Raw genomic sequence first — 22,366 nt, 5'->3', positions numbered from 1 at the left:
CCGACCAGGAACTCGATCCGGACAGACGGAAAGTCAAGCTTAAACGAAGACCATATTTTTTCCAAAGTTACTCATTTTAAACTGTCAACAAGAGGTAGATTTTTCCTAAAAGAACTGATTAGATGAGAAACCATGCAAAAGAGTGATGTGAAGCAAAAAGTTTATTTGAAAAAAAATCAAGGTACAAAAACAATTTCTAGTCATCATAAACAACTAATAAAGTGGTGCAGAAAAACAGTCAAATGCTGTGATAAGTAACATGGAGTTTAAAGTGTTTGGAAGGTGATGTTTTGTTCAAGGCAAAAAACAATTTTGCAAAAGTAAGTAAAATTGTTAGCAAGTTGTCCACCATGCAATCACAGGGCAAGCTGGTTTCTTTTATGGAGCAAGGGCCTGGAAGTCTCACTTATCCTTCATTAGAGTTACTTCAACTTTCTCAAAGTGTGTACCTGAAATGAGAGAAAGTTTTTTAGCCAACCAACAAGCTAGACTTTTTTTGTGTATTGCAAAAGTTATGAAAGTTTCCAAAATAGGACATGTGATATTCTGAAAGTTGATATGGATAAAGAGAAAGTACCCAATAGGTTTTAATATTCGTGGATTTATTTATTCATGTCTTGTCGTTCACGTTTGCCAAAAAGCTCTTTTCTAAAATGTTCCAAAGGTCTACCAAGCAAACCAAAAAAGAGGAGCTCTGAAAAATAAATCAAAATGACTGTCAAAAGTGCCTGTACTTTCTGCACAAATGTGCTTCTTTTTTCAAATTACAAAATATGAAACTACTTTATGTTAGCTTTTTAATAATAATGTTATAGCTAACAGTAGGCTACTATGAAAATCGTATCCGAGTGCAGTATAAAGCCAAGTGATTTACTAATTATAGGATTTTGAAAACAGAAGCTGTAGAAGTAAACAGTGCACACTGTTTCGACCTATAAGGTCTCATCAGTGCAGCTGATTAAAAGACATATGCCATATTGGTTAGTGTAGCCATCTGATGGCCCTCCAGTTTGTTGGAAGTAACAGGCAGAACATTAATTCCTCACCAAATCTGTTCAATACCACAAATGGATATAAACCACAGAAAAAAAACTGATTTTTAATGCCTAAGCAACTGCTGGGGAACCAAAGTGATGACAATATGATTAATAAGCCAATAGATAGATGATAAGTAAGCTGCAAATACTGCTCACTGTTTTGACCTGTAAGGTCTCATCAGCGCACATGATGATAAGATATAGGACATGTTGGCTAGTGTAGTAACATGCTGAAAAACCTTGCCTCGCCAATTCGGTTCATTGCCGCAATTTTAAAGCAATTCGTACAAAAAAGATGCCTGTCTATAAGTTTTTAAAATTATACTTTAAAGAGTTCATACAATTGAAAGCTAAAAACGTTTTAATAGCTCTACATACATTAAACAATAAACCCAATAACTAAAAAACTTTAAAACAGACACAGATTTGTCGCCAGCGGCTTTTCAAAACTAGCTGTTTACCATGTACCTCATACAAAACTTCAGGCGACGTGCAGTGTTATTCATGCGTAACCGAAATGCGCAGCATAATAAAAGAAACGAGAGGAAAAGAGGAGCTGGACTACCATGTTAGTATACTATGGTTAAACCATAGTATACTAACATGGTAGTCCAGCTCCTCTTTTCCTCCCGTTTCTTTTATTATCCTGCGAATGTTGGTTACGCATGACTAACACTGCACGTCGCCTGAAGTTTTATATGATGTGTGTGGTAAACAGCTGCTTTTTAAAAGCCGCTGGCGACAAATCCGTGTCTGTTTTGAAGTTTTTTAGTTAATAGGTTTGTTGTTTAATGTATGTAGAGCCATTAAAACGTTTTTAGCTTTTAATTGTAGGAATTCTTTAGGGTATATTTTAAAAAACTTAGACAGTCATTTTTTTAAGGAAATGCTTTATAATTGTGGTACAGAGCCGATTTGGCGAGGCAAGCCTGTTTCTTCCTACAAACTGGAGGCTATTAGATGGCTACACTAACCAATATGGCCTATGTCTTGTGATCAGCTGCACTGTTGAGACCTTATAGGTCGAAGTGTTCACTGTCTACAGCTTCTGTTTTAGAAATCCTAATTACAAGACTTACTAAATCACTTGGCTTTATACAGCACTCAGTATATGTTTTTTCGTAGTAGCCTACTGTTTTTTAGGTTAGTTTGCTAATAATAATGTTATATGCTGTTACATTATTAACAAGCTAACCTCAAAAGTCTGCAGCTTAACCTTAAAAGTCTGTTGAAGTAGTTTCCATATTTTGTAATTTGTTTAAAAAGCACACTGTGCAGAAAGTGAAGACACTTTTATTGGCAGTGTTACATCTTATTTGCCAGTAATTGCAGATTTCTATTGATTCCCGCATTTCCTCAGTACAACTTGTGTTGTAATCTATGGCGTTGTGTGACGTAATAATCGGCTGCCAGTTTTGTGTGATAACGCAACGTGGTTCAGTTCTTTTTTGTTGCTGACTTCCGTGGAGCACGGTGCTGCGTCGGTTGAATTAGAAAAGGCTATTTATTGTCGTGTTGACGATTATTAATGAGTCACTTTGTACATATGTGTTTAATGACTCCAAAATGTGAATTATTGTAATGAATGTGAACTTAACCGCAATGACCTAATATGTCATTCGCTTTGTAATAGTTGTACTGTACGTGTAATTGGGTTTAGACAAGGTGCTTAAGTTGCATTTTGTTTACGCAGTATTTCTGTTTTATCTTCACGTGAAGCGTGACTTATTCTGTACTGTCGCCCAACATAGCTTGGTAAGAACTGTGTGTGACGTCATAAAGGCGCAGTGTGGTGATATATGTTATTGTATGTTTAGGTGTGTACCAGTAATTGATGCGAGTTGAATACCCGTGCTATTTACTCTCTCCGGTTACCACAACAGTTGGTAAGATTTGTGCTATATTTCTGCATTTAAAGCGCAGTGTGTTAATGTCATGCTTTATGCAGAAACCGTTTCCTATACGTTTCCTATTCGTTTTCATCGTCCTACATTCAAAGAATTCGCCTAATAAGATCAGCAAAACATCTATCTGTGTGGACTGGTTGTTGGAGGCTATTAGGAATCGCGTTTCAATTCTCTCCTCGTGTGACGTTCCGCGCTATAACCGGGGCGCGTTCACGGGACGTTACATGAAAGTTTCAACTGTTTGTTGAAGACAATTGCAGTTGAAATCAAGTTTCAACTGCTTCTTAAAATAAGTTTCAACTGTTAGTTGAACAGAACAATACAGTTGAAATCAAGTTTCAACTGGGTGTTGAACACAATCTGCAGTTGAAATCAAGTTTCAACTGCTTTTTGAAATAAGCTTCAACTGTGTGTTGAAGACAAGTTTAACCGTTTGTTAAATATTTAAGCGGTTCAAAGATGAGTCAATCAAACGTCACGACTCCTGATGCGGTCGCTGATTGTCGTCGACGTCTCAGTGAACAGTACCTAGTCGCCGAGTACCTGATGAAGGACCACCACAACAAGCAGATGCTCGAGACGGTATTGGTTGCGCTTGAACATCTTTTTGTCGATGCTGTTGCTGCCTACGAGGCGCATCCTGATCTTGCCGAAGAACTAGCAAGCGTGAGAAAAAACAAGACCGAATTCGATGACCGTGTTTCTCACTGGGTTCGTGACGTAAATTCTTTATCTAGCAATGTTTTACCTATTAACATAGCTAGTCCGAGTGGAAGCGGTGATAAGAGTCCAAAGGACAACGACTCGTTCTGCGGACGAAGTAGGCGCTCGAGTTCTTCGACTAACAGTAGAACTAGAGTTAAAGTAACGACACAGCTCGCGCGTCTTGCTATTCAACAGACTGCGCAGAAGCAGGAGCTGGTCAGGCAAACGGAAATACTACGCGCAGAAGAAGACAGACGACGGGCCGAAGAAGAAATCCGTCGTGCTGAAGAAGAACGGCGCCAAAGAGATAAAATAGAAATGTTGGAACTGCAGCATCAGCTACAAGCCGCAGAGATTGAAGAGAAGGTTTGGGACGAGATGTCAGGAAACACGGAGTACGTGACGGTGAAGGAAGGTTCTGGTGAATCGACCACGCCTCCCCTGGAGGAGCCGCTCGGGGATCAACGTCGCGTGTTGTTCACGTCACCGCCTGTCACGTCGCAGAGAAGCCCTCCTGACCAGCGGTATGTGGTTGACTATGTTGCTCCGTCAGATCCCCTGTCCCAATATGCGCCTAAATTTAAATCTTCGGTTGATGAGAAAGGTTCTTTCACCGCAACAAACCCAATTGTAAATAATTCTTGTATATATGGTTCAGTCAAGCCAATTGGCGTACATGACAATGAGATTGCATCGCTTGTGAAGCACATAAACAGACCAAAGCCTAAAGTTCTCGTTTTTGACGGCAATCCAATGGACTATTGGAAGTTTGTCCGCAATTTTGATTCTCGTATCGACGACAAGGTCGATGACGACGGTGCCAAATTGTCATATTTGGCGCAGCATTGTGATGGCAAAGCCCGTAAATTGATTGAACACTGCTTTAGACTAAAGGTAAACGGGTACCAACAAGCGAGACAGTTACTGTACGACCACTTTGGCAAGTCACACATAATCGCTCATGCATGTGTGAGGTGTGTTGTCAACGGTCCAGAATTGCGACCGAACGATGCTGCTGGTTTAAGCGAGTTTGCGCAGTCGCTGCGCGATTGTTTACTTACACTTTCAGACATTGACGAGCATTCCGAGATGAATAATTACCCTACGTTGATTGCTGTTGTGAATCGTCTACCGTTTAAGATGCAGGAGGCTTGGAAACGGCGTGTTGAGAAAATCCTCAGAGATACTGGCCGTGAACCTTTGTTTGAGCATCTTGTCGACTTTGTGGAAACTGAGGATCGGATTGCAAATTCGTTGTTCAGCCGCATGCTCGATGAGCATCGCAACGAAGCTAAGAAGGCGAAAGGTAAAAGTAGTCATGTAAAGGCTTCCAGTCATGTCGTTGTAAGCGAACAAGAATCTAGGCCGAAGGTTCGTGCCGGACCTTCCCATTTTCCCACTACCCCGTTGTGCCAGTGCTGTTCGGGAAACCACGTGCTTGCTAAGTGCGAGGAATTTAAATCCCTTCCTTACCGCGATCGTCTGCGCGTCACCCGGCGCCGTAGACTCTGTGATAATTGTTTCAGATTTGGGCACTTTGCCACTAAGTGCAACAGCCCCAAAGCGTGTACCGTGAGGGACTGCAATGAAGCCCATCACACCTTGTTGCATCCGCCAGAGAAGAGAGAGGACGAGTCTCCTGTCAAAGGACCTGCGCTGGAACGGACAGTTTGTTCGGTTGTGTCGGCGATTGGAAAGGACTGTCATGCTTCCTCTGGTAGACAGAGCGTCAACTTGATGATGGTTGCGGTCAAAGTCCGTGCTAACGGTAGGGCTGTTAATACATACGCTCTTTTAGATACTGGCTCGGGCATTACCTTGTGCGACAAGAAACTGGCAGATAAGCTTGGGCTGCAAGGTGAACCTAGCAACGTGACGCTTAAAACGATCAACGGGGACAGTCGCAGGCGCAAGGGCAAAAGAGTAAATTTATCTGTTGCTTCGCTCGATGGCTCCACAACTGTGGAACTTCCCGAGGTGTTCGCTGTTGATTGTCTGCCTATTGCCGCCAACAAGTTTCCGAGAAACGCGGAATTGGATGCGCTGCCACATATCAGAGACCTGTCATTCCCACAGGTAGATTGCAGTGAAGCTTTGTTGCTCATCGGGCTGGACGTTCCAGAGGCCTTTCTCGTGCAAGAGGTACGAAAGGGAAAACCGAAGCAACCTGTTGCATTTAGAGTTCCACTTGGATGGGCATTGGCAGGACCTGTCTCTAGCAAGTCAACCGATTTGTTTTCCGTCAACTTTACTCAAGTTGCCGATGATTCGCTGCAAGGGAAGTTAGAGCGAATGTGGAAGACCGACTTTCAAGACACCAACCCCGACGCGATGCCTATGTCGCGTGAAGACAGGTTCGTCTTGGATAAAATGAAAACCAGTGTGCAATTTAAGCAAGGTCATTACGAGTTGCCGTTGCCATGGCGCCCGAACGCACAACCGCTTCGGTGCAACCGGGACATGGCGCTAAATCGTTTGGGTTCTTTGGAACGTCGCATGAGACGCGACGCCGTGCTACGCGATGCGTATACCAAGACGGTGCAGGGTTACATAGCTAAAGGCTATGCCGAAGAAGTTCCAGATGAGGAACAGTCAGCAGAGGTAGTATGGTACCTGACGCATCACCCTGTTACAAATCCACACAAGCCCGGAAAGGTGCGGGTAGTTTTTGACTGTGCTGCCAAATACCGCGACCAGTCGTTGAATGATGCTCTACTCCAGGGTCCGGATCTGACCAATTCCTTAGTAGGAGTTCTTTCAAGGTTTCGGATGGAAAAGGTAGCTCTCGTGGCCGACGTGGAGGCCATGTTTCATCAGATACGTGTGAAGACGACAGATCGCGATGCACTTCGGTTCTTGTGGTGGCCTGATGGCGATGTGTCGAAAAGGCCCACCGCGCACAGGATGCTTGTTCATTTGTTTGGAGCAACTTCTTCACCTTCCTGTGCGAGTTTTTGTCTTAAACAAGCCGCTGATGATTTGCGAAGCGAATTTCCTAATGAAGTCGTCGAGACTGTAGAAAATAACTTTTACGTTGACGACTGTTTAAAATCCGTGTCGACTGAAGCAGAAGCAGTTCAGTTGGTCAAAGGGATCTGTGCACTTCTTAAGAAGAAGGGATTTCGGCTAACCAAGTGGCTTAGCAACAGCGAGCGAGTTCTCGCGTCCATTGATGAAGAGGAACGGGCTAAATCGGTGAAGGAGCTGGACGTGGATGGTTCCTCGTGCGAGAGGGTACTTGGCGTTCGATGGAACGTTTCTTCGGACGAGTTCGGTTTCAATGTCGATGTAAAGCAGCTTACAGCCTACACCAGAAGGTCAATCCTGTCGGTGGTAAGTTCCTTATACGACCCTCTTGGCTTTGCAGCGCCTGTGATCGTGGTGGCAAAGACGATGCAAAGAGATCTCTGCAGAAAGCAGCTGGGATGGGATGACGTTCTTTCCGATGAAGACTCCGAATCGTGGGCAAAATGGTTGCAGCAACTACCGCGGTTAGGAGACGTCGTTCTGCCAAGATGCGTGAAGCCCCACGAATTTGGTAAGGTGCGAAAAACGGAATTGCACCATTTTGCAGATGCGTCATCTACAGCTTACGGTGCGGTGACCTATCTGAGGCTGGTAGACGAGCGAGGACGCATTCACTGCTCGTTTGTAATAGGCAAGGCACGCGTTGCCCCCCTGAAGACATGTTCGATTCCCCGCTTGGAGTTGACGGCGGCCGTTGTTTCAGCCAAGTTGGATCAACTTGTGAGAAAGGAGCTGCAACTGGACGAATGCCAATCCGTGTTCTGGACGGATTCGACTGCGGTTCTTCAAAGTATTCGCAACTGCAATAAGCGCTTTCCAGTGTTTGTTGCAAATCGCTTGGCCAAAATCGAGGATGTTTCCCGGCCTAGTCAATGGAGACACGTCAGCACCAAGGTAAATCCAGCGGACGAGGCGTCTCGTGGACTCCGTGTGAATAAATTCCTTAGGTCCAGCCGATGGCTTACTGGACCCCAGTTTCTCTGGGAGCAAGAAGATGGATGGCCTACCTGTCCGGACTTGTCCTCATTGCCAATCGAATTTCTTTTGTTAAAGAAAGAAACTCAAACCCTTTGTCTGGTCGCCAGCGAATCCGCTACGGATCGACTCATTGCCAGATACTCATCACTCAATCGGCTGAAAAGGGCTGTAAGCTGGTTGCTCAGATTCAAATCGATGTTGATGTCAAGGAGGTTTCCTGCCAAGTATAAAGTACCTACTGGGCAACTGACCGTTGTTGAACTCAAGGCTGCCGAGCTTGAGATTGTAAAGTATGTGCAGAGACGAAGTTTCCCAGACGTTATGGCTGCGATGTCAAAGGCCAAAGGCGAACCTGTTCGTTTACCAAAGAAAAAGAGGGCTCTTGGAAAGCTTAACCCAATTTTTGTCAATGGAGTTATGAGAGTTGGTGGAAGGCTTGAGCGAGCATGTGTCGAGTTTGATGTGAAGCATCCGATGATTCTTCCATACGACCATCGATTTACAGACCTGGTGATTATGCAGCAGCATGACGAGGTTGGCCATTCTGGAATGGGACACACGTGGTCGTCTCTCAGGCAACGCTACTGGATCATCAAAGGAGGGGTAGCGGTTCGTCGTGTTCTCGGCAAGTGTGTTTCCTGTCGACGAAGAAATGGCTCTCTGGGCAAACAGATGATGGCAGACCTTCCTGCTGCGAGACTGCAGACCGATAGGCCGCCGTTCTCAGTGGTCGGTGTCGACTACTTTGGACCTTTCCTTGTGAAGCAAGGACGAAGTGAGGTAAAGAGGTACGGGTGCATCTTTAGCTGTTTCTCCACCAGGGCCGCGCACATCGAGATAGCGCATTCACTGTCTACGGACTCCTTTATCGGAGCTCTCCGACGTTTCATCGGTCGTCGAGGACGACCAGACCAGATCTTCAGCGACAACGGCACAAACTTCGTTGGAGCTGAGCGCATCCTGCGCGAAGAACTAAACCGGTGGAACCAAAGGCAGATCTACAAATATCTGCAACAACGTGATATTGCCTGGAGCTTCAATCCTCCCACTGCCAGCCACATGGGTGGGGTTTGGGAGCGAATGATACGCTCTGTGCGCAAAATTCTCAACGCTCTGATTTCGGAACAGACATTGTCCGATGAGAAACTGATGACACTGATGGTGGAGGTCGAGGCCATCCTGAACTCTCGTCCCTTGGTTCCGGTGACGTTCGATTCGAAGGATGATGAGCCCCTTACACCAAATCACCTACTGCTGCAACGTGCAGCGCCGAATATGCCCCCTGGACTGTTTACGGGGAAGAACTGTTACCATCGTAACCGTTGGCGCCAAGTACAATACTTGGCCGACCAATTTTGGCGACGATGGTCGCGCGAGTACCTGCCGACGCTAATGCCCAGATCGAAGTGGGCAAATGGACATTCTAATTTCGCAGTCGGTGACGTTGTGCTTGTAACGGATGATAATCAGCCCAGGAGCAAATGGCTTCTGGGTCGCGTGACCGATGTGCTTCCTGATCGAAAGGGAGTAGTGCGCCAGGTGGTGGTCAAGACTCACACTGGTGCCTTGAGACGGCCAATTGCAAAATTGTGCTTGTTATGCCACGACGACGCGTTGCGTGATTAGTTGTGTGTTTTTGTGTTCGCAATTACTGCCGATGTTTGTGTGTTGTGTTGTAAATGTACTCCTTGGATTCGTACATTGTGGGGGGGTATGTTACATCTTATTTGCCAGTAATTGCAGATTTCTATTGATTCCCGCATTTCCTCAGTACAACTTGTGTTGTAATCTATGGCGTTGTGTGACGTAATAATCGGCTGCCAGTTTTGTGTGATAACGCAACGTGGTTCAGTTCTTTTTTGTTGCTGACTTCCGTGGAGCACGGTGCTGCGTCGGTTGAATTAGAAAAGGCTATTTATTGTCGTGTTGACGATTATTAATGAGTCACTTTGTACATATGTGTTTAATGACTCCAAAATGTGAATTATTGTAATGAATGTGAACTTAACCGCAATGACCTAATATGTCATTCGCTTTGTAATAGTTGTACTGTACGTGTAATTGGGTTTAGACAAGGTGCTTAAGTTGCATTTTGTTTACGCAGTATTTCTGTTTTATCTTCACGTGAAGCGTGACTTATTCTGTACTGTCGCCCAACATAGCTTGGTAAGAACTGTGTGTGACGTCATAAAGGCGCAGTGTGGTGATATATGTTATTGTATGTTTAGGTGTGTACCAGTAATTGATGCGAGTTGAATACCCGTGCTATTTACTCTCTCCGGTTACCACAACAGTTGGTAAGATTTGTGCTATATTTCTGCATTTAAAGCGCAGTGTGTTAATGTCATGCTTTATGCAGAAACCGTTTCCTATACGTTTCCTATTCGTTTTCATCGTCCTACATTCAAAGAATTCGCCTAATAAGATCAGCAAAACATCTATCTGTGTGGACTGGTTGTTGGAGGCTATTAGGAATCGCGTTTCAATTCTCTCCTCGTGTGACGTTCCGCGCTATAACCGGGGCGCGTTCACGGGACGTTACAGGCAGATTTGATTTATTTTTTAGATCCCCTCTTAATTAATCCTTTGGATTGCTTGGTAGACCTTTTTAGAAATAAGCTTTTTGGCAAAAGTGAACGACAATGAAGAAATAAATCCACAACACATGAAATCCATTAAAGAAATCAGCTGACCCTGTGGTTGCATGGTGGAGAACGTGCTCACAATTTTGCTTACTTTTGTAAACTAATTTTTAGCCTTGAACAAAACATAACCTTCTAAATACTCTATGGTTTAATTTCATGTTATTTATCATTGCAATTTGACTTGTTTTTCTGCACCAGTTTTCTTGGAGTTTATGATTGGTAGTTATGATGTTTAGAATTGTTTTAGCGCCTTTAATTTTTCTTCAAATAAACTTTTTGCTTTGCAGCACTCTTTTGCATATTCTTTCATGAGAAAGGTCTGATCTTGAACTTTTCTGTAATGACTAATCCGTTTTTTTTATCAAAAATCTACCCTAGGTTGACAGTTTAAAATGAGTAACTTTGGAAAGAATATGCTGGTCTTCGTTCATGCTTGACGTTTTGTCTGTCTAGAGTTCCTGGTCGGGATCAAAGTCCTTAAACATCAGTTCATCCTTTATGCATCCTTTAATATGTGAGGTAAAACCACGCTAAAATCAGTTCAACGCGTTCAAAGAAGGACTAAAAAAATAAAACCTACATTAAATACTCTCCAACAGCACAATAGCAACCAAACGTAGAAATATTACACACAAAAGATGCATAAACCGACCACACACGATCAGTTTTGTCGTTTGTTTGCTCCTAAAGCAACCAAATCAATGCAAGCATCCGACAAGCGTGCAGAGTTAATCAGGCGTGACGGAAACAATAGCTGGACTACCATGTTAGTATACTATGGTTAAACGTTGAAAAGTTCCCGCCTTTATAATCACACCGTCTTTTTTTTGCTTTAAACTATCCGCATCTATGCAGATTATATTGGACAAAACAACGTCCATGTTACACTTTTCTAAACAAGTTGAATTTACAATTTTATCATATTAAACACAATTTGCAAAAAAAGTTTTTTTCAAATTCAGTACATCTAAAAATAGTACGAAAGAGGAGACTGTACTGGTCTGGAAATTACACAGGACAGGAATTGGTGATTGCACCATCGTTACTCGTTTCGAATCGGGTGCATTTAAAATATACTGGATTGCTAGGTGCATTATTATCACCGCTTGGTGCACCGTTATAACGCTTGGTGCACCTTAATATCGTTCTGTGCACATTCATATCGCTTGGTGCACCACATATGCCACTTGGCGCATCTTTGTATCGCTATGTAGCCTAAAGGCGAATCTAACATTACACAGGTGCAGTGTTTCTCCAGCGGTTTCCCAAAATTTGGACTTGCAACTACAACTACAGTTTTTGGTATTTAAATGAAACACTTGCTGTCTCTTAAAACTACTTAGCGGTCACCCAAACCAAACCTTAAAAAAACCCTGTACAGGTGCACCAGGCGACATAAGGGTGCACTACGTCATATAAATGTGCACCAAGTGATATAAATGTGCACCGAGCGATATTAAGCGACATTAAAGTGCACCAGACAAAATACAGGTGCACCAAGCAAAATAAAGGTGCACCAAGCAAAAAGTTGTACCGAGCGATATAAAGGTGCACCAGCAACTGATATAAATGTGCACAAAACGATATTAAGGTGCACCAAGCGATATAAAGCGATCCTGTATGTTTTGGATGCACAAAACGTTTTTCTTTGTGTTCAGAGTTCTTGATAGTTACGGCGGATGTAAAATGTAAATTACACCTTCAGTAATTCGCCGTAATGTCACACAAATTTACACAACAACGCCCCCGTCAGACAGAAACTTCAATATTCTATGTTTATTAGGCTAAAATGCAAATGTAGACATACAAGCATGCGGAGGTATAAAACAATCCACTCGTTTCATCAAATTAAACCCCAGTGTTGTTTAATCATATGCGCAGCTTTTTCGCCGATCGTATAACACGGAGCTTGTGTGTTTGCTGTTGTTAGATGGGGCATGATTGAAGCGTCTGCTACACGAAGTCCGCTAATACCGTGAACTCTGCAAAATACAAGAAAATTGCTGATGACCATCCAAGTAGATTACATGACTTGCCAAGAAATACACTGAGTAAAAGGGTTATGAAAGATGCTACACACAGACACAGCTCTTTAGGCAGGATGTGGGATTTCGATCTTTATTTCTTGAACAGATTATGCAAATAGTCGGATTTAGTCTAAGAATAGTAACTAAGTTCCAATATCAAGCAGCATAAGTTGGTAAGTAATTATTTTACATACCGTAGTCTAGCATCCGTTACAGCCATCGGATCTTTCCCCATCTTAGCAGTGCAGCATGGATGGTATTCTGTTAAGGCCAAAGACCGAACCAAGCATTCATAAAACGCATCTGTTGCATTACTACATACAAAAAGGTAATGGTAATAAAGTTCAAACAAAATACCATAAGCATAAAAGAGTTAAAGATACAGATATTAAATAACAGTTTTTATGTTACAGTTATTATGTAGTCGTAGAGTAAAGTAGGCAGCAAAAGAGAATTTTTTTGCCTCAACAAATTGTTGACAAGTTCATTTTGGAAGACCGATTATTTTGTCACTTTTGTAGTGTTTTTGTATTATATACTTGTGTAAAACAATGGTTTACCCATGCTGTGATGAGCAGTGTTTCATAAAAAGAACCATCCTAATTCCAAACTTTTTTGAAATCTCTGCTCCTTCAAACTGTTTCGCAAAATGTATTCCTAAAATAAAAAGCAAGTTTTAATATAAGTCAAGCATGAGCTGGTAAAATGTTAAAACACCAGCTTTGCGAAAGCCCCTATAGCTGTTGATAAGACAAGGGCAACCAACCAGTTGTTAAAAAATGACAACTAGCTGTATTTAAACTCGTAACCTTTGGTGTCCAGTAGTATTACAGGTTTTGATCCACTAAAATTCGTACCTTTTTAAAAAACTAAGATTAGAATTTAAACAGGTGTAAGCAGAGAATCATAAAATGCCTGTTACTATGCAAACTTTGTTATTATAGATATCCTTCTTGATCAAAAACAAAATATATGAACATGAACATATTTTAGTGCAAGCACTTTAACCATGGTTGTTGTCACTATCATTTGGAAGATCTCTCTTTTAATTAATTAGTTAGCACTCTGCAAGGTGAAAAGTGAGCCGAAGATGTGATATTGTTACAGTAAGATATCATAGATAACCAGGAGTTTGCACAACATAAACGTCTTTACCTTCAACAAGAGTTGTTACATCCCTTGTATCTGACAAGTAGCTTGGGTCAATTATTGGATGATCCAAGTAATTGCTGCTTCGAAGTTTAATGCTTCCTGAACTATGCGGGTGTGCTAATCCAATCAGTATGGAAAAATCAGACACATGGTCAGAATTAAACGAGCTTGCTGCTTCATGAAGATCATCACCTACCTGTAAATTAAATCATTTTAAGAAGAACTAGGTAGCATTTTGGATGATTATAAAAAAACTATAATTGAAGGATCCTGAGATTTAGTGAACACTGGGTAAACACTTAAGACTTTACTAAACCCTTTCAACATTGACATGTTAATTCATAACATCTCCACCATGGTGCTGATATGTGAACTTTCATGAAAGCTACCAAAGAGCAGACCCATTGAACAGAAAAAAATACAAGCAGTAATATGCCATATTCCAGTGTTACATAAAATTTAAAAAATAAAAATTTAAAAGCGTTTATTTAGCTTTAAGAATTTGGAAACTAATGCTATAGTATGTGTTGATTTTCAATTTATCTTTGTTGTAGTGTGATATTATGTTAATGTTCCATTCCATCCTTTACTAACCTCTTCTTTATAGTTGAACAACTTCTTCATGACATCCTTGGAGTCAGGCTTCACTGGAGAACTGCGAAGATAAAAGTGAATGTCTGGCCAATTATACCTGAAACACAAACTAGCATTGTAGACATGTGAAAGCTGTTGGGCACACTAACTGGGCTTAAGGTTCTTTCACCTAGGAAACAAATTAAGCAGTACAAGTGTCCTAAAGTTTTCCTTTAAGCCAGAAGTATTAAAATATTTGTAGCAGGTTTTATATATTTCCCATTTAACTAACCAAATAACTAGAAATAATCACTTACTTTTCATCATGCATTACTTTTACATAACCCACAGCATCCAAAGTAGTGGTTAGAGGTCCACTTCCGTGAAACAGATACGAGGCAAAGTTAGAAAGTGTAACCTAAATAAATGTCACAAATATGTTTTGGGTCTGTTATTTATAGTTACTGCCTTTGAGTATTTTGTTAAATAACGGTATGCAATTCACTTACCACTTTTGACGAAACAAACTCCTGAATGTCAACATTGGATAAACGAAAGCCAAGAGAAATCATAAAGTGGTCTTGAAGATTTGAACCAACGCCTGGCAAGTCCTTCGCAACATCTATCTAATAGTAAATCACATTTTACATTCAATTTAAAACTTATTGAGGGAAATTCATATATATTGCAGTACAATCTTTTCAAGCTTTAGGCTGATTTAAGACATTATATTAAAATGTGTCAGCTTTTTAACAGTCATGTTTGAAAGTGAGACAAAAAATGGGCTATGTCCACTTTTTGGGATATTCACTTTTCTGCATATTCGTTGACTTTGGATATAACTCTTTCTTCCTACCTATTTTATATTATGATTATTTTGCTAGAATAAGGTGTTACCATTAGGGAGTGATAGTAATGAAAATTAGTCTTAATGTATTAATTATTTCCTTGGTACGAAATGTATCATTTCTGCACAACTGGAAACAAATCCCTTACTGATTGGTATTTTATTTACCCACCTTCATTTCATTCAAGTGTTCCTTTGGGCCAATGCCAGACAACATCAGTATTTGTGGAGATCCAATTGCTCCTCCACTTAATATTACTTCTTTCTTTGATTTTACAATAAATGATTCTCCATTTTTCACAACTTCCACACCCACAGCTTTTTTGCTTCCATCTGATTGGGTTTCAATCAGAACTCGTTTGACATGAGCACCACACACAATTTCAAAGTTCTTTCTGTAAATCAGTGATTATTAAACTATGTGCTGCAGGATATCAATGCACTACACTACAAAAGATTTCTTGATATTACATTAAATGTTTTACATCATTATGCCATGTTTTAGAGTAGTGCTTCCCAACCTTTTCCAGCTCGCGGCCCACTTAAAAAACTTTTTTTGGGGTGGACCACTAATTAATATTGCAACAAAACCACAATGGAAAAAGAACTAAAATTGAGACAGAAAAATAATAACCCCACAAGGCAATACTTCTGTCAATGTGAAGCCTAAGCTTGCTGATTTGATATGATGAGATCATTACTACTTTCTGTTTTTTTTTTGGATTTCCTTTACTTTCCTTGCTTTTTCTTTAAAAAAAAAACTATTGTAGCTACGCAAAGACCAAATAAAGCGGTTCTACCATCAAAGACAGTTCTACCATCAAGATTTTACAACTAGTACGAGTACTGATTGTGATGCGACAATTGCAGTTTGTCTGTGTAATAAAGCTTTGTTTAGCGTGAAATCTTGTATGGCTTTCATAGATAGTGAGTAATATTATATTTTTGCGAAAAAAGGTTAAATTTGAAAGTACGTTCACACACACTGTGTAACTTTTTTAACTTCCATATTGGTATGGTAATAGTTTGGAAATCTTCGCGGCCCACCAGAAAGTTTGTCGCAGACCACCAGTGGGTTGCAGCCCACCTTTTTGTAGTCACGGACCCCTTTTATAAATTTTACAATGGATATAACAATCACAAAAAAGTATTTTTGTTGACCCGAAGGTTTGATAAACAGTCTGCACGTGTATGCCGGATTGTAAACACACTTCTAAAACTTACAAATATTTTACTGTTGAAACCCCCAGGTCGGGAAACACTGGTTTAAAAGCTTAATAATATATAGCAGGCAACAGTAGAACCTCGTTCAAATGTTACATGTCACCAAAAACAGTCATCACATTAGCGTTGCAAACTAAATATATTTACCAACAATTTGTGTTTTAGCCTTCAAAGTATACCACAACAAACAAAGTTTGGAGCGTTTCCAATAATTTTGCATACTAAATCAAATTGTTTTGTTGGTACCTATTGGCGAAGGGACGCAAGAAAGCATCTGCTGCGCTGGTTCTTTTGCCGTTTGTGGTGGTGCTCTGAATTGGGGAAACCCCTTCTTCATCGTGTCCATTATAATCAAATTGAGGTAGACCTAAAAAGGTAAACTGTAGCATTTATTTTAAACTGTGAACATTGATCACCACTTTTTCCTGGCAGTTAAAAAACCCATTGAACTTCTAATAACAGTCTGAACATATTGTTCTAAAGCAGGGGTTCCCAACCTTTTTACTATCTCGTACCACTTGGACTCTCTTTACTGCTACGCGTACCACTGCTTGCAGAACAACTAATTTGCTCAAATAATATTTTACAACTAAATTTAATGAGATTTTTGTTTGTGTTTACTGTTAACAAAATATGAAGTTTTGAATCCAAGTTTGTTTGTGTTTGAAAAAAATCGAAAGCTACTCGCGAACCACCTCAAAAACCTTTGCGCACCACTAGTGGTACGCGTACCATAGGTTGGGAACCCCTGTTCTAAAGCAAGGGTCACCAAGCTATAGCCCAAAGCACAGAAGAGGCCATTACATCCAGACCTGGACAACTAGATAATTCTAGTTGTCTAGTTGGGCAAATTAGAGCAAAATGGCGGTAATTTTAGTTCTAATCTAATTTAGAAATATTGAGTAAGCTCTAATTCTAATTCTAATCTAATTCACAGTTTTCCCAAAATCGCTAGTTTGTCCAACGGCACTTTTAGGCATGTGATGTGAGCATGCATTTTTTAACCATTACGCACAAAACCATGCAATTAACAAGACCAAACCACATCACTGAAACACGTTTATCAGTGAAATTTGGCACTCAGCTTCGTTTAAACATGTTTTAGATGCACCGAATCGTATTGTTTTAAACGTGCAAATCTACAAGTTTAAATTTGAAACAAACTAAAGTCGGTTGGCTTAAATCTAATTCTAGTTTGAATTCTAGTTTAATTTCTAGATTTTGAGAAAATTCTAATTCTAATTCTAATCTAATTTGCAAAAAAAGGAGATGCTCTAATTTTAATTCTAATCTAATTTGAAAAAACGAAAATAAATCTAGTTGTCCAAGTCTGATTACATCCAGCTCCTAACCATATTTTTTTGGTTTGCCAAATCACATTGGTCCATTTGTAACAATCAAAAATTAGTTTCCTACAAAACAGGCGATGTAAGAGCTTATATTCCATGCAGCCCTTGCTCGTTATCATTAAACTTATCTGGCCTGCTGTGAAAAAAGTTTGGTGAACCTGTTCTAAAGAAATAATTTTAATTAAGACATTTTTTTTCTTAAGACACATTTTAACAATCCATGCTTATAATTCCTTACCACAAATTATTCCCACATGTTCAAAGTCTATTTTAATGTTAAACTTAACGACAAAAAAACAGTCATACCCATCTCATTAGCAGCCTTCATGAACCAGGTAAACATCTTGTTCTTGTAACCAAGACTGACATTAAGTGGACCACCAGTTCCGTGGTGATCTTTTTTGGCCAAGTCTGGATCGAGCATGTTTTCCGACTTTTTGAAGAATGGCAAAACATCCTGGTAACTCCAACCAGGTGCTCCCAAAGAATCCCAGGAGTCAAAGTCAGATTTTGTTCCACGAGCATAAACCAAATAGTTGATCGATGTACTCCCACCCAAAACTTTGCCACGGGGCCAATAGCTGACCTAAAGAAAAATTTTTTACAAATTTTGTTTTGTGCATCTTATATCCATTTCACCACATAGTTCTGCAATAGCTCAATTTGGTAGAAGTAAGTCCAGGGATAGAAATATAAGTTATATATACCGTATGTTAGGGTTTGGGAACAGCTTTGTTCAAAAACGCCACATAACAGTTCTTTCCCTTTGATAGAACTGATATAGAATATGTTTTTTGGATTGGATATCAAAATATTTTAGAATTTAGCTACATTAGGTTCTCTATTCCTTGCTTAGCTACCCATCATAAGAAACCAGACTAGGATTCTCTTCCTGTCAGCATTTCCAGGATTTCCTGACAATATTTCATTCGTGAATCCCAGGAATTTTGTTTTTAAGTTCCGGGAATAAGACAACCAATTAAATTTGCATTCAAATAACGTGTATGTTTAAAATACTACTTGTTGTTTCCTATATTTGTCTTTATCCAGGTACAGGGTTTTTTTAAGGTTTGGTGTGGGTGACCGCTAAGTAGTTTCAAGAGACCGCAAGTGTTTCATTTAAATACCAAAAAATAGCCATTTTTGCTTAAACTGTAGTTGCAATTCCAAATTTTGGGAAACCGCTGGAGAAATTTTCGCAAGTCCAAATTTTGAAAACACCTTAAAAAAACACTGTCCAGGCATATAACAATGCTTTCAATCAGGGAGGAAAAACAAAATTGGAAAAATGTCTGTCTAGCGAAATACAAAATTGGAATTTATTTATCAAAATTTATGAAAATTTTTGTCAATTGCAACATAACAAATATTATATTAATCATATATATATATATTTGTTTCCCGAATCCTGGGAATAAAAAATCCTGGATAATAGAAAAACCCTAATACAGACCTGATCATTTAATGCAAAACTGGAATCCTTCTGTGGCTCTGTCCAATATGACCAGTCAAATTTTCCATACTGCAAATGTGAGGCAAGAAATGGGATATTTATCAGAGGATTGGGTGAGCTCTCCTCACCAGCTTCAAGAAGCAACACTCTACAAGTAAAAAGCTACACACATTTTGTTTCGTAAGACACAACCTACTGATTTACCATTTGGTAAAATCGCTTGTATTTTCCTGAATAAAAAAACTTTGTTATTGTGGGGCCAAATGCAATTGCCAAAATTCGCACCTGTGTGTAACACAAGGTGATTTTGCTATGTTGCTTACCAAATATGCTTAACTACAACTAAATTTCGCATTTGATTCTAGCACAAAAATATATTTAAAAAAAATACATGTACACCTAAATAAATAATCCAATACATGGTTTCACATTCGAAAATGTTCAAGAATGGCTTTGCCAAACACTGAACTGTCTTGAAAGATTTTTAGTGGAATATTATAATCTGTTAAAATACCACAAGCAGACACATTAGTCCAATCAATCTGATTCTCATGCAACAGTTGTTTGTTCAAAAAGTTCGATCGCATTTCGTTTTGGGAATTTCCCCAACGTGTAATTTGTAATTTTATCCCAAGTATTATTTTGAAGTTCTTCCTACCGACAACGCTAGCTTGCATTCGCTTTCTACAAGTTTTTTGTTTGAAAAATCACAAGGCCCGTGGCAAAACGTAGAAGCCTATTCCAGCCGACATGTGTATCGAATTTGTCAACGCGAATCCGTAATTATTTAGGAAACTTCCGGTAACTTTTACGCAGAGTTCCATAGGATTGAGGTTAGACTGAAGGTTTTAACATTTTTCTCCATCGCTATAAAGTTAATTCGCCCTTAAACACAACCGATGGTAAATCTCTACCAGCCCAAAAAAATGATTTTGAAACGCCCCGTTGACAAAAAAAATTGTTATTTATTCGCAATTTATTTTATTTACACCATTGTTATTTATTTCGTTAACAGTTTTGCACGGATGGTTGAAGCGACTATGGGAAGTGTTTAAATTGATTAGGAGAATGTTACGCAAATTTAGATTGATACGAACCTTTCAGTTGAAACTTCGCTCAGCCTGCTCGCAACAACACTGCCAGATGCTCCAGCACCAACTGTAAAGAATCGTTACATTATTGGTAACAACATATGTTTAATGTTGTGTATAACTCATGAATTAAAACATACACAGTTTGCAAATATAAATTCGGTTTTGCATAGTTTTTATAATTAGTTTTGGACATTATCTTATCTGCTTAATTGTGTGCGTAAATGCATACGTAAATGCATATAAATAACTTTTTAGTTGAAACTTTTTGGCAACATGTTAATGCCTAAACTTTTAGAGTAGGCTGTACCCCAAAAGGACACCAAGCTAAAAAGTAACAAACATAAGCAATACGAAAATAAACTATAAGTTAGTGTCGACATTTTTGCGCAAATACAATTTACCAACGCTCCAACAAATCTATAGCTGCCATAAAACAATATATAAACCAACAACATAACTTAAAATTAAACACAAACATGGAAAATTATTTAATCACTCACCGACAATGAAATCACAATCCCCTTCCGGTTTGTCGATAGTGATTGAAAAATACCACACGAAAATCTTTGGAGCAAGAAACGCCAAAACTGCAACAAATACAACTAGTTTCAACCACATCTTTTGTCAGCAAGTTGAACATTCACAAAATGTGCAATAGTTTCTTGTCAAAATCGACTTGACTTTATAAAGTATAGTTATGCAAACTATAGTTATGCATGATTGCTTTGCTGTGACGAGCGTAGCACTGGCGAGGTTTAAATCAGGGAGTCGAACCGGAACTGAACCCGAACCCGCGAACCGGTTTGAGCGGTTAATTTCTGTAAATCCGAACCCGAACCGAACCCGAACCCGAACCCGAACCGCTAATTACGATTTTTTGAAAACACGAACCGGAGTTGAACCCTATATTTTGTTTGGCGTTGGACCCGAACCGGAACCGAACCAGTAAAAAATGCAGTCTTTTTTAAATTTGTGATTTTTTTTCAAAACAGCGCACTGAAAAATACGCGAGATAACACTTATAGGGCGTGTCAAAATTAACAGTGCTCGGGCAAAATTTTTTGGGAGTTTGATTAGGCCAGGGTGATGATGGGTGGAATTGAATTAAAACAAATAAAAATTTGAACCGGTTTAAAAACCGCAAACTGGTTCGGACCGGATAATTTGCCCGAACCGGAACAAAACCCGAACCCGAAAATATACATTTTTAAAAATCTGAACCGAATCCGAACCGTTAAAAACAAAACCAAGTGAACCCGAACCGAACCTGAACCCGTATGACAAGCGGTTCGACTCCCTGGTTTAAATCATTCACCTAGAATTTTGACAAAACGGGGGTTACAAAGTCAGTCGGGCCGGCTTTTCGAGTCGGGTACATTAAGTTCAAGGAAAAAAACTTGATTCCTGCCTGATTGCACATTTGTATCGTAATTCATGTTGTTTAAGCTAACATTCTAATTCGGTCTTATATTTTGGTGTTTCTTTTTGACCCTAGATAGACCCTTATTACTCTGAAGGTAGTAATCATCTTCGGAAAAAGAGCGTTTTGTTGCGGGGCCACTGGACGAGTTCACTTTTTTGTGCAATCTAGCATTCGTTGTAGCCTATACGTCGTTGATATCTGTCACGGATTTAATACCGGCACGTTTTTAATTCAATCAAGCGGAATTTCGTCAAAACGAGGAGAGCAAATCACCAGCAAGTGGAGAAAAGCGTTTTGCGGAAGCGGATTTAAATGAAAGTTAAAGCAGCAGCTAGCATGGGAATTCAGAACAAGAAGTTTTACCGAAATCGTATATTCATTTGATCCATTGAGCAATTTTTATGGCGTTTCTCTTGCAAACATCACACATTCATTCATCCATACATGCTGCTACATATTTTAGTATTTGCGCCAATAAAACGCATTTGCAGAATTTTAGCTAGTTATTCAAAATTACGCACAAAAATGATCCAAAGACAGTTTGAGACATCACAGAAAAAAATCCGATTGTGCGCGAACAATTGCACTTTTGATAGTTGAAATGCAATAAAGGCTATTGTTTAGTAAGGGAGACAGTCGATTCTACTTTGATTTAAACTTGTTCAGTGGCACAAACTGACGCCAAGCAAGATTATAGAAGTACGTCAATCTTTTCGCGGTCCCCGCAAAATTGCTATACATATACATATTTTTTCTTAAATTCCAGACTTTTAAGTACATTTTAACATTTCTCCCTGACGCAGTTTTAAACTAAATTCCCTGACATGTCGGGGGAAATCCTGACGTATGGCAACCCTAACCTAGACCTACGTGCAATAATACTACTTTTAGTGCAGGGGATACGCGTTTCAAACGATAATCTCTA

General features: G+C 39.8%; 2 protein-coding genes and 1 long non-coding RNA gene across 5 annotated transcripts; 1 reads left to right on the top strand and 2 right to left on the bottom strand.

Moving 5' to 3' along the window:
* Positions 1–143: 143 nt before the first annotated feature.
* LOC145214788 (uncharacterized) lies at positions 144–1,562 on the bottom strand. The gene is made up of 2 exons (XR_013857128.1): positions 578–1,562; positions 144–449 (listed from the first exon to the last, which is right to left on the bottom strand). It is a non-coding gene; the product is annotated as an uncharacterized LOC145214788 (long non-coding RNA).
* Positions 1,563–2,572: 1,010 nt separating this feature from the next.
* Positions 2,573–9,669, top strand: LOC145214780 (uncharacterized). 3 transcript variants are annotated; one of them, XM_080083382.1, is made up of 3 exons: positions 2,573–2,792; positions 2,855–2,923; positions 3,394–9,669. In XM_080083382.1, the coding sequence occupies exon 3, from the start codon at positions 3,404–3,406 to the stop codon at positions 9,278–9,280; it is 5,877 nt and encodes a 1,958-aa protein (XP_079939508.1). In that variant the 5' UTR covers positions 2,573–2,792; positions 2,855–2,923; positions 3,394–3,403; the 3' UTR covers positions 9,281–9,669. The 3 variants fall into 3 exon arrangements, 2 of the variants coding, with proteins under 2 accessions (XP_079939508.1, XP_079939507.1); XR_013857126.1 differs by lacking the exon at positions 3,394–9,669 and adding an exon at positions 2,986–3,067 and having other exon boundaries at positions 2,573–2,923; XM_080083381.1 differs by having other exon boundaries at positions 2,573–2,923.
* Positions 9,670–10,685: 1,016 nt separating this feature from the next.
* On the bottom strand, positions 10,686–20,636 carry LOC145214787 (glucose dehydrogenase [FAD, quinone]-like). The gene is made up of 13 exons (XM_080083387.1): positions 20,519–20,636; positions 20,022–20,082; positions 18,925–19,072; positions 17,778–18,057; positions 16,369–16,489; positions 15,071–15,293; positions 14,561–14,677; positions 14,369–14,469; positions 14,073–14,169; positions 13,482–13,674; positions 12,887–12,983; positions 12,521–12,640; positions 10,686–12,281 (listed from the first exon to the last, which is right to left on the bottom strand). The coding sequence occupies exons 1-13, from the start codon at positions 20,634–20,636 to the stop codon at positions 12,143–12,145; spliced, it is 1,815 nt and encodes a 604-aa protein (XP_079939513.1). The 3' UTR covers positions 10,686–12,142.
* Positions 20,637–22,366: the final 1,730 nt, after the last annotated feature.

Source organism: Phallusia mammillata, chromosome 2 (genome assembly GCF_965637545.1).
Source record: "Phallusia mammillata chromosome 2, kaPhaMamm4.hap1.1, whole genome shotgun sequence".
NCBI lineage: Eukaryota > Metazoa > Chordata > Ascidiacea > Phlebobranchia > Ascidiidae > Phallusia > Phallusia mammillata.
This window is presented reverse-complemented; position numbering and strand designations above follow the sequence as displayed.

What these genes read in the sequence shown, in the direction of transcription:
- LOC145214787 (XM_080083387.1), bottom strand. Translation starts at nt 20,636, where the DNA reads ATGTGGTTGAAACTAGTTGTATTTGTTGCAGTTTTGGCGTTTCTTGCT. An exon ending in GTTTTGCATTAAATGATCAG is followed by an intron (nt 18,058 to 18,924) that starts GTCTGTATTAGG and finishes ATTTTTCTTTAG; the next exon opens with GTCAGCTATTGGCCCCGTGG. An exon ending in CACTGCTCATCACAGCATGG is followed by an intron (nt 12,641 to 12,886) that starts GTAAACCATTGT and finishes TTTTGTATGTAG; the next exon opens with TAATGCAACAGATGCGTTTT.
- LOC145214780 (XM_080083382.1), top strand. Translation starts at nt 3,404, where the DNA reads ATGAGTCAATCAAACGTCACGACTCCTGATGCGGTCGCTGATTGTCGT.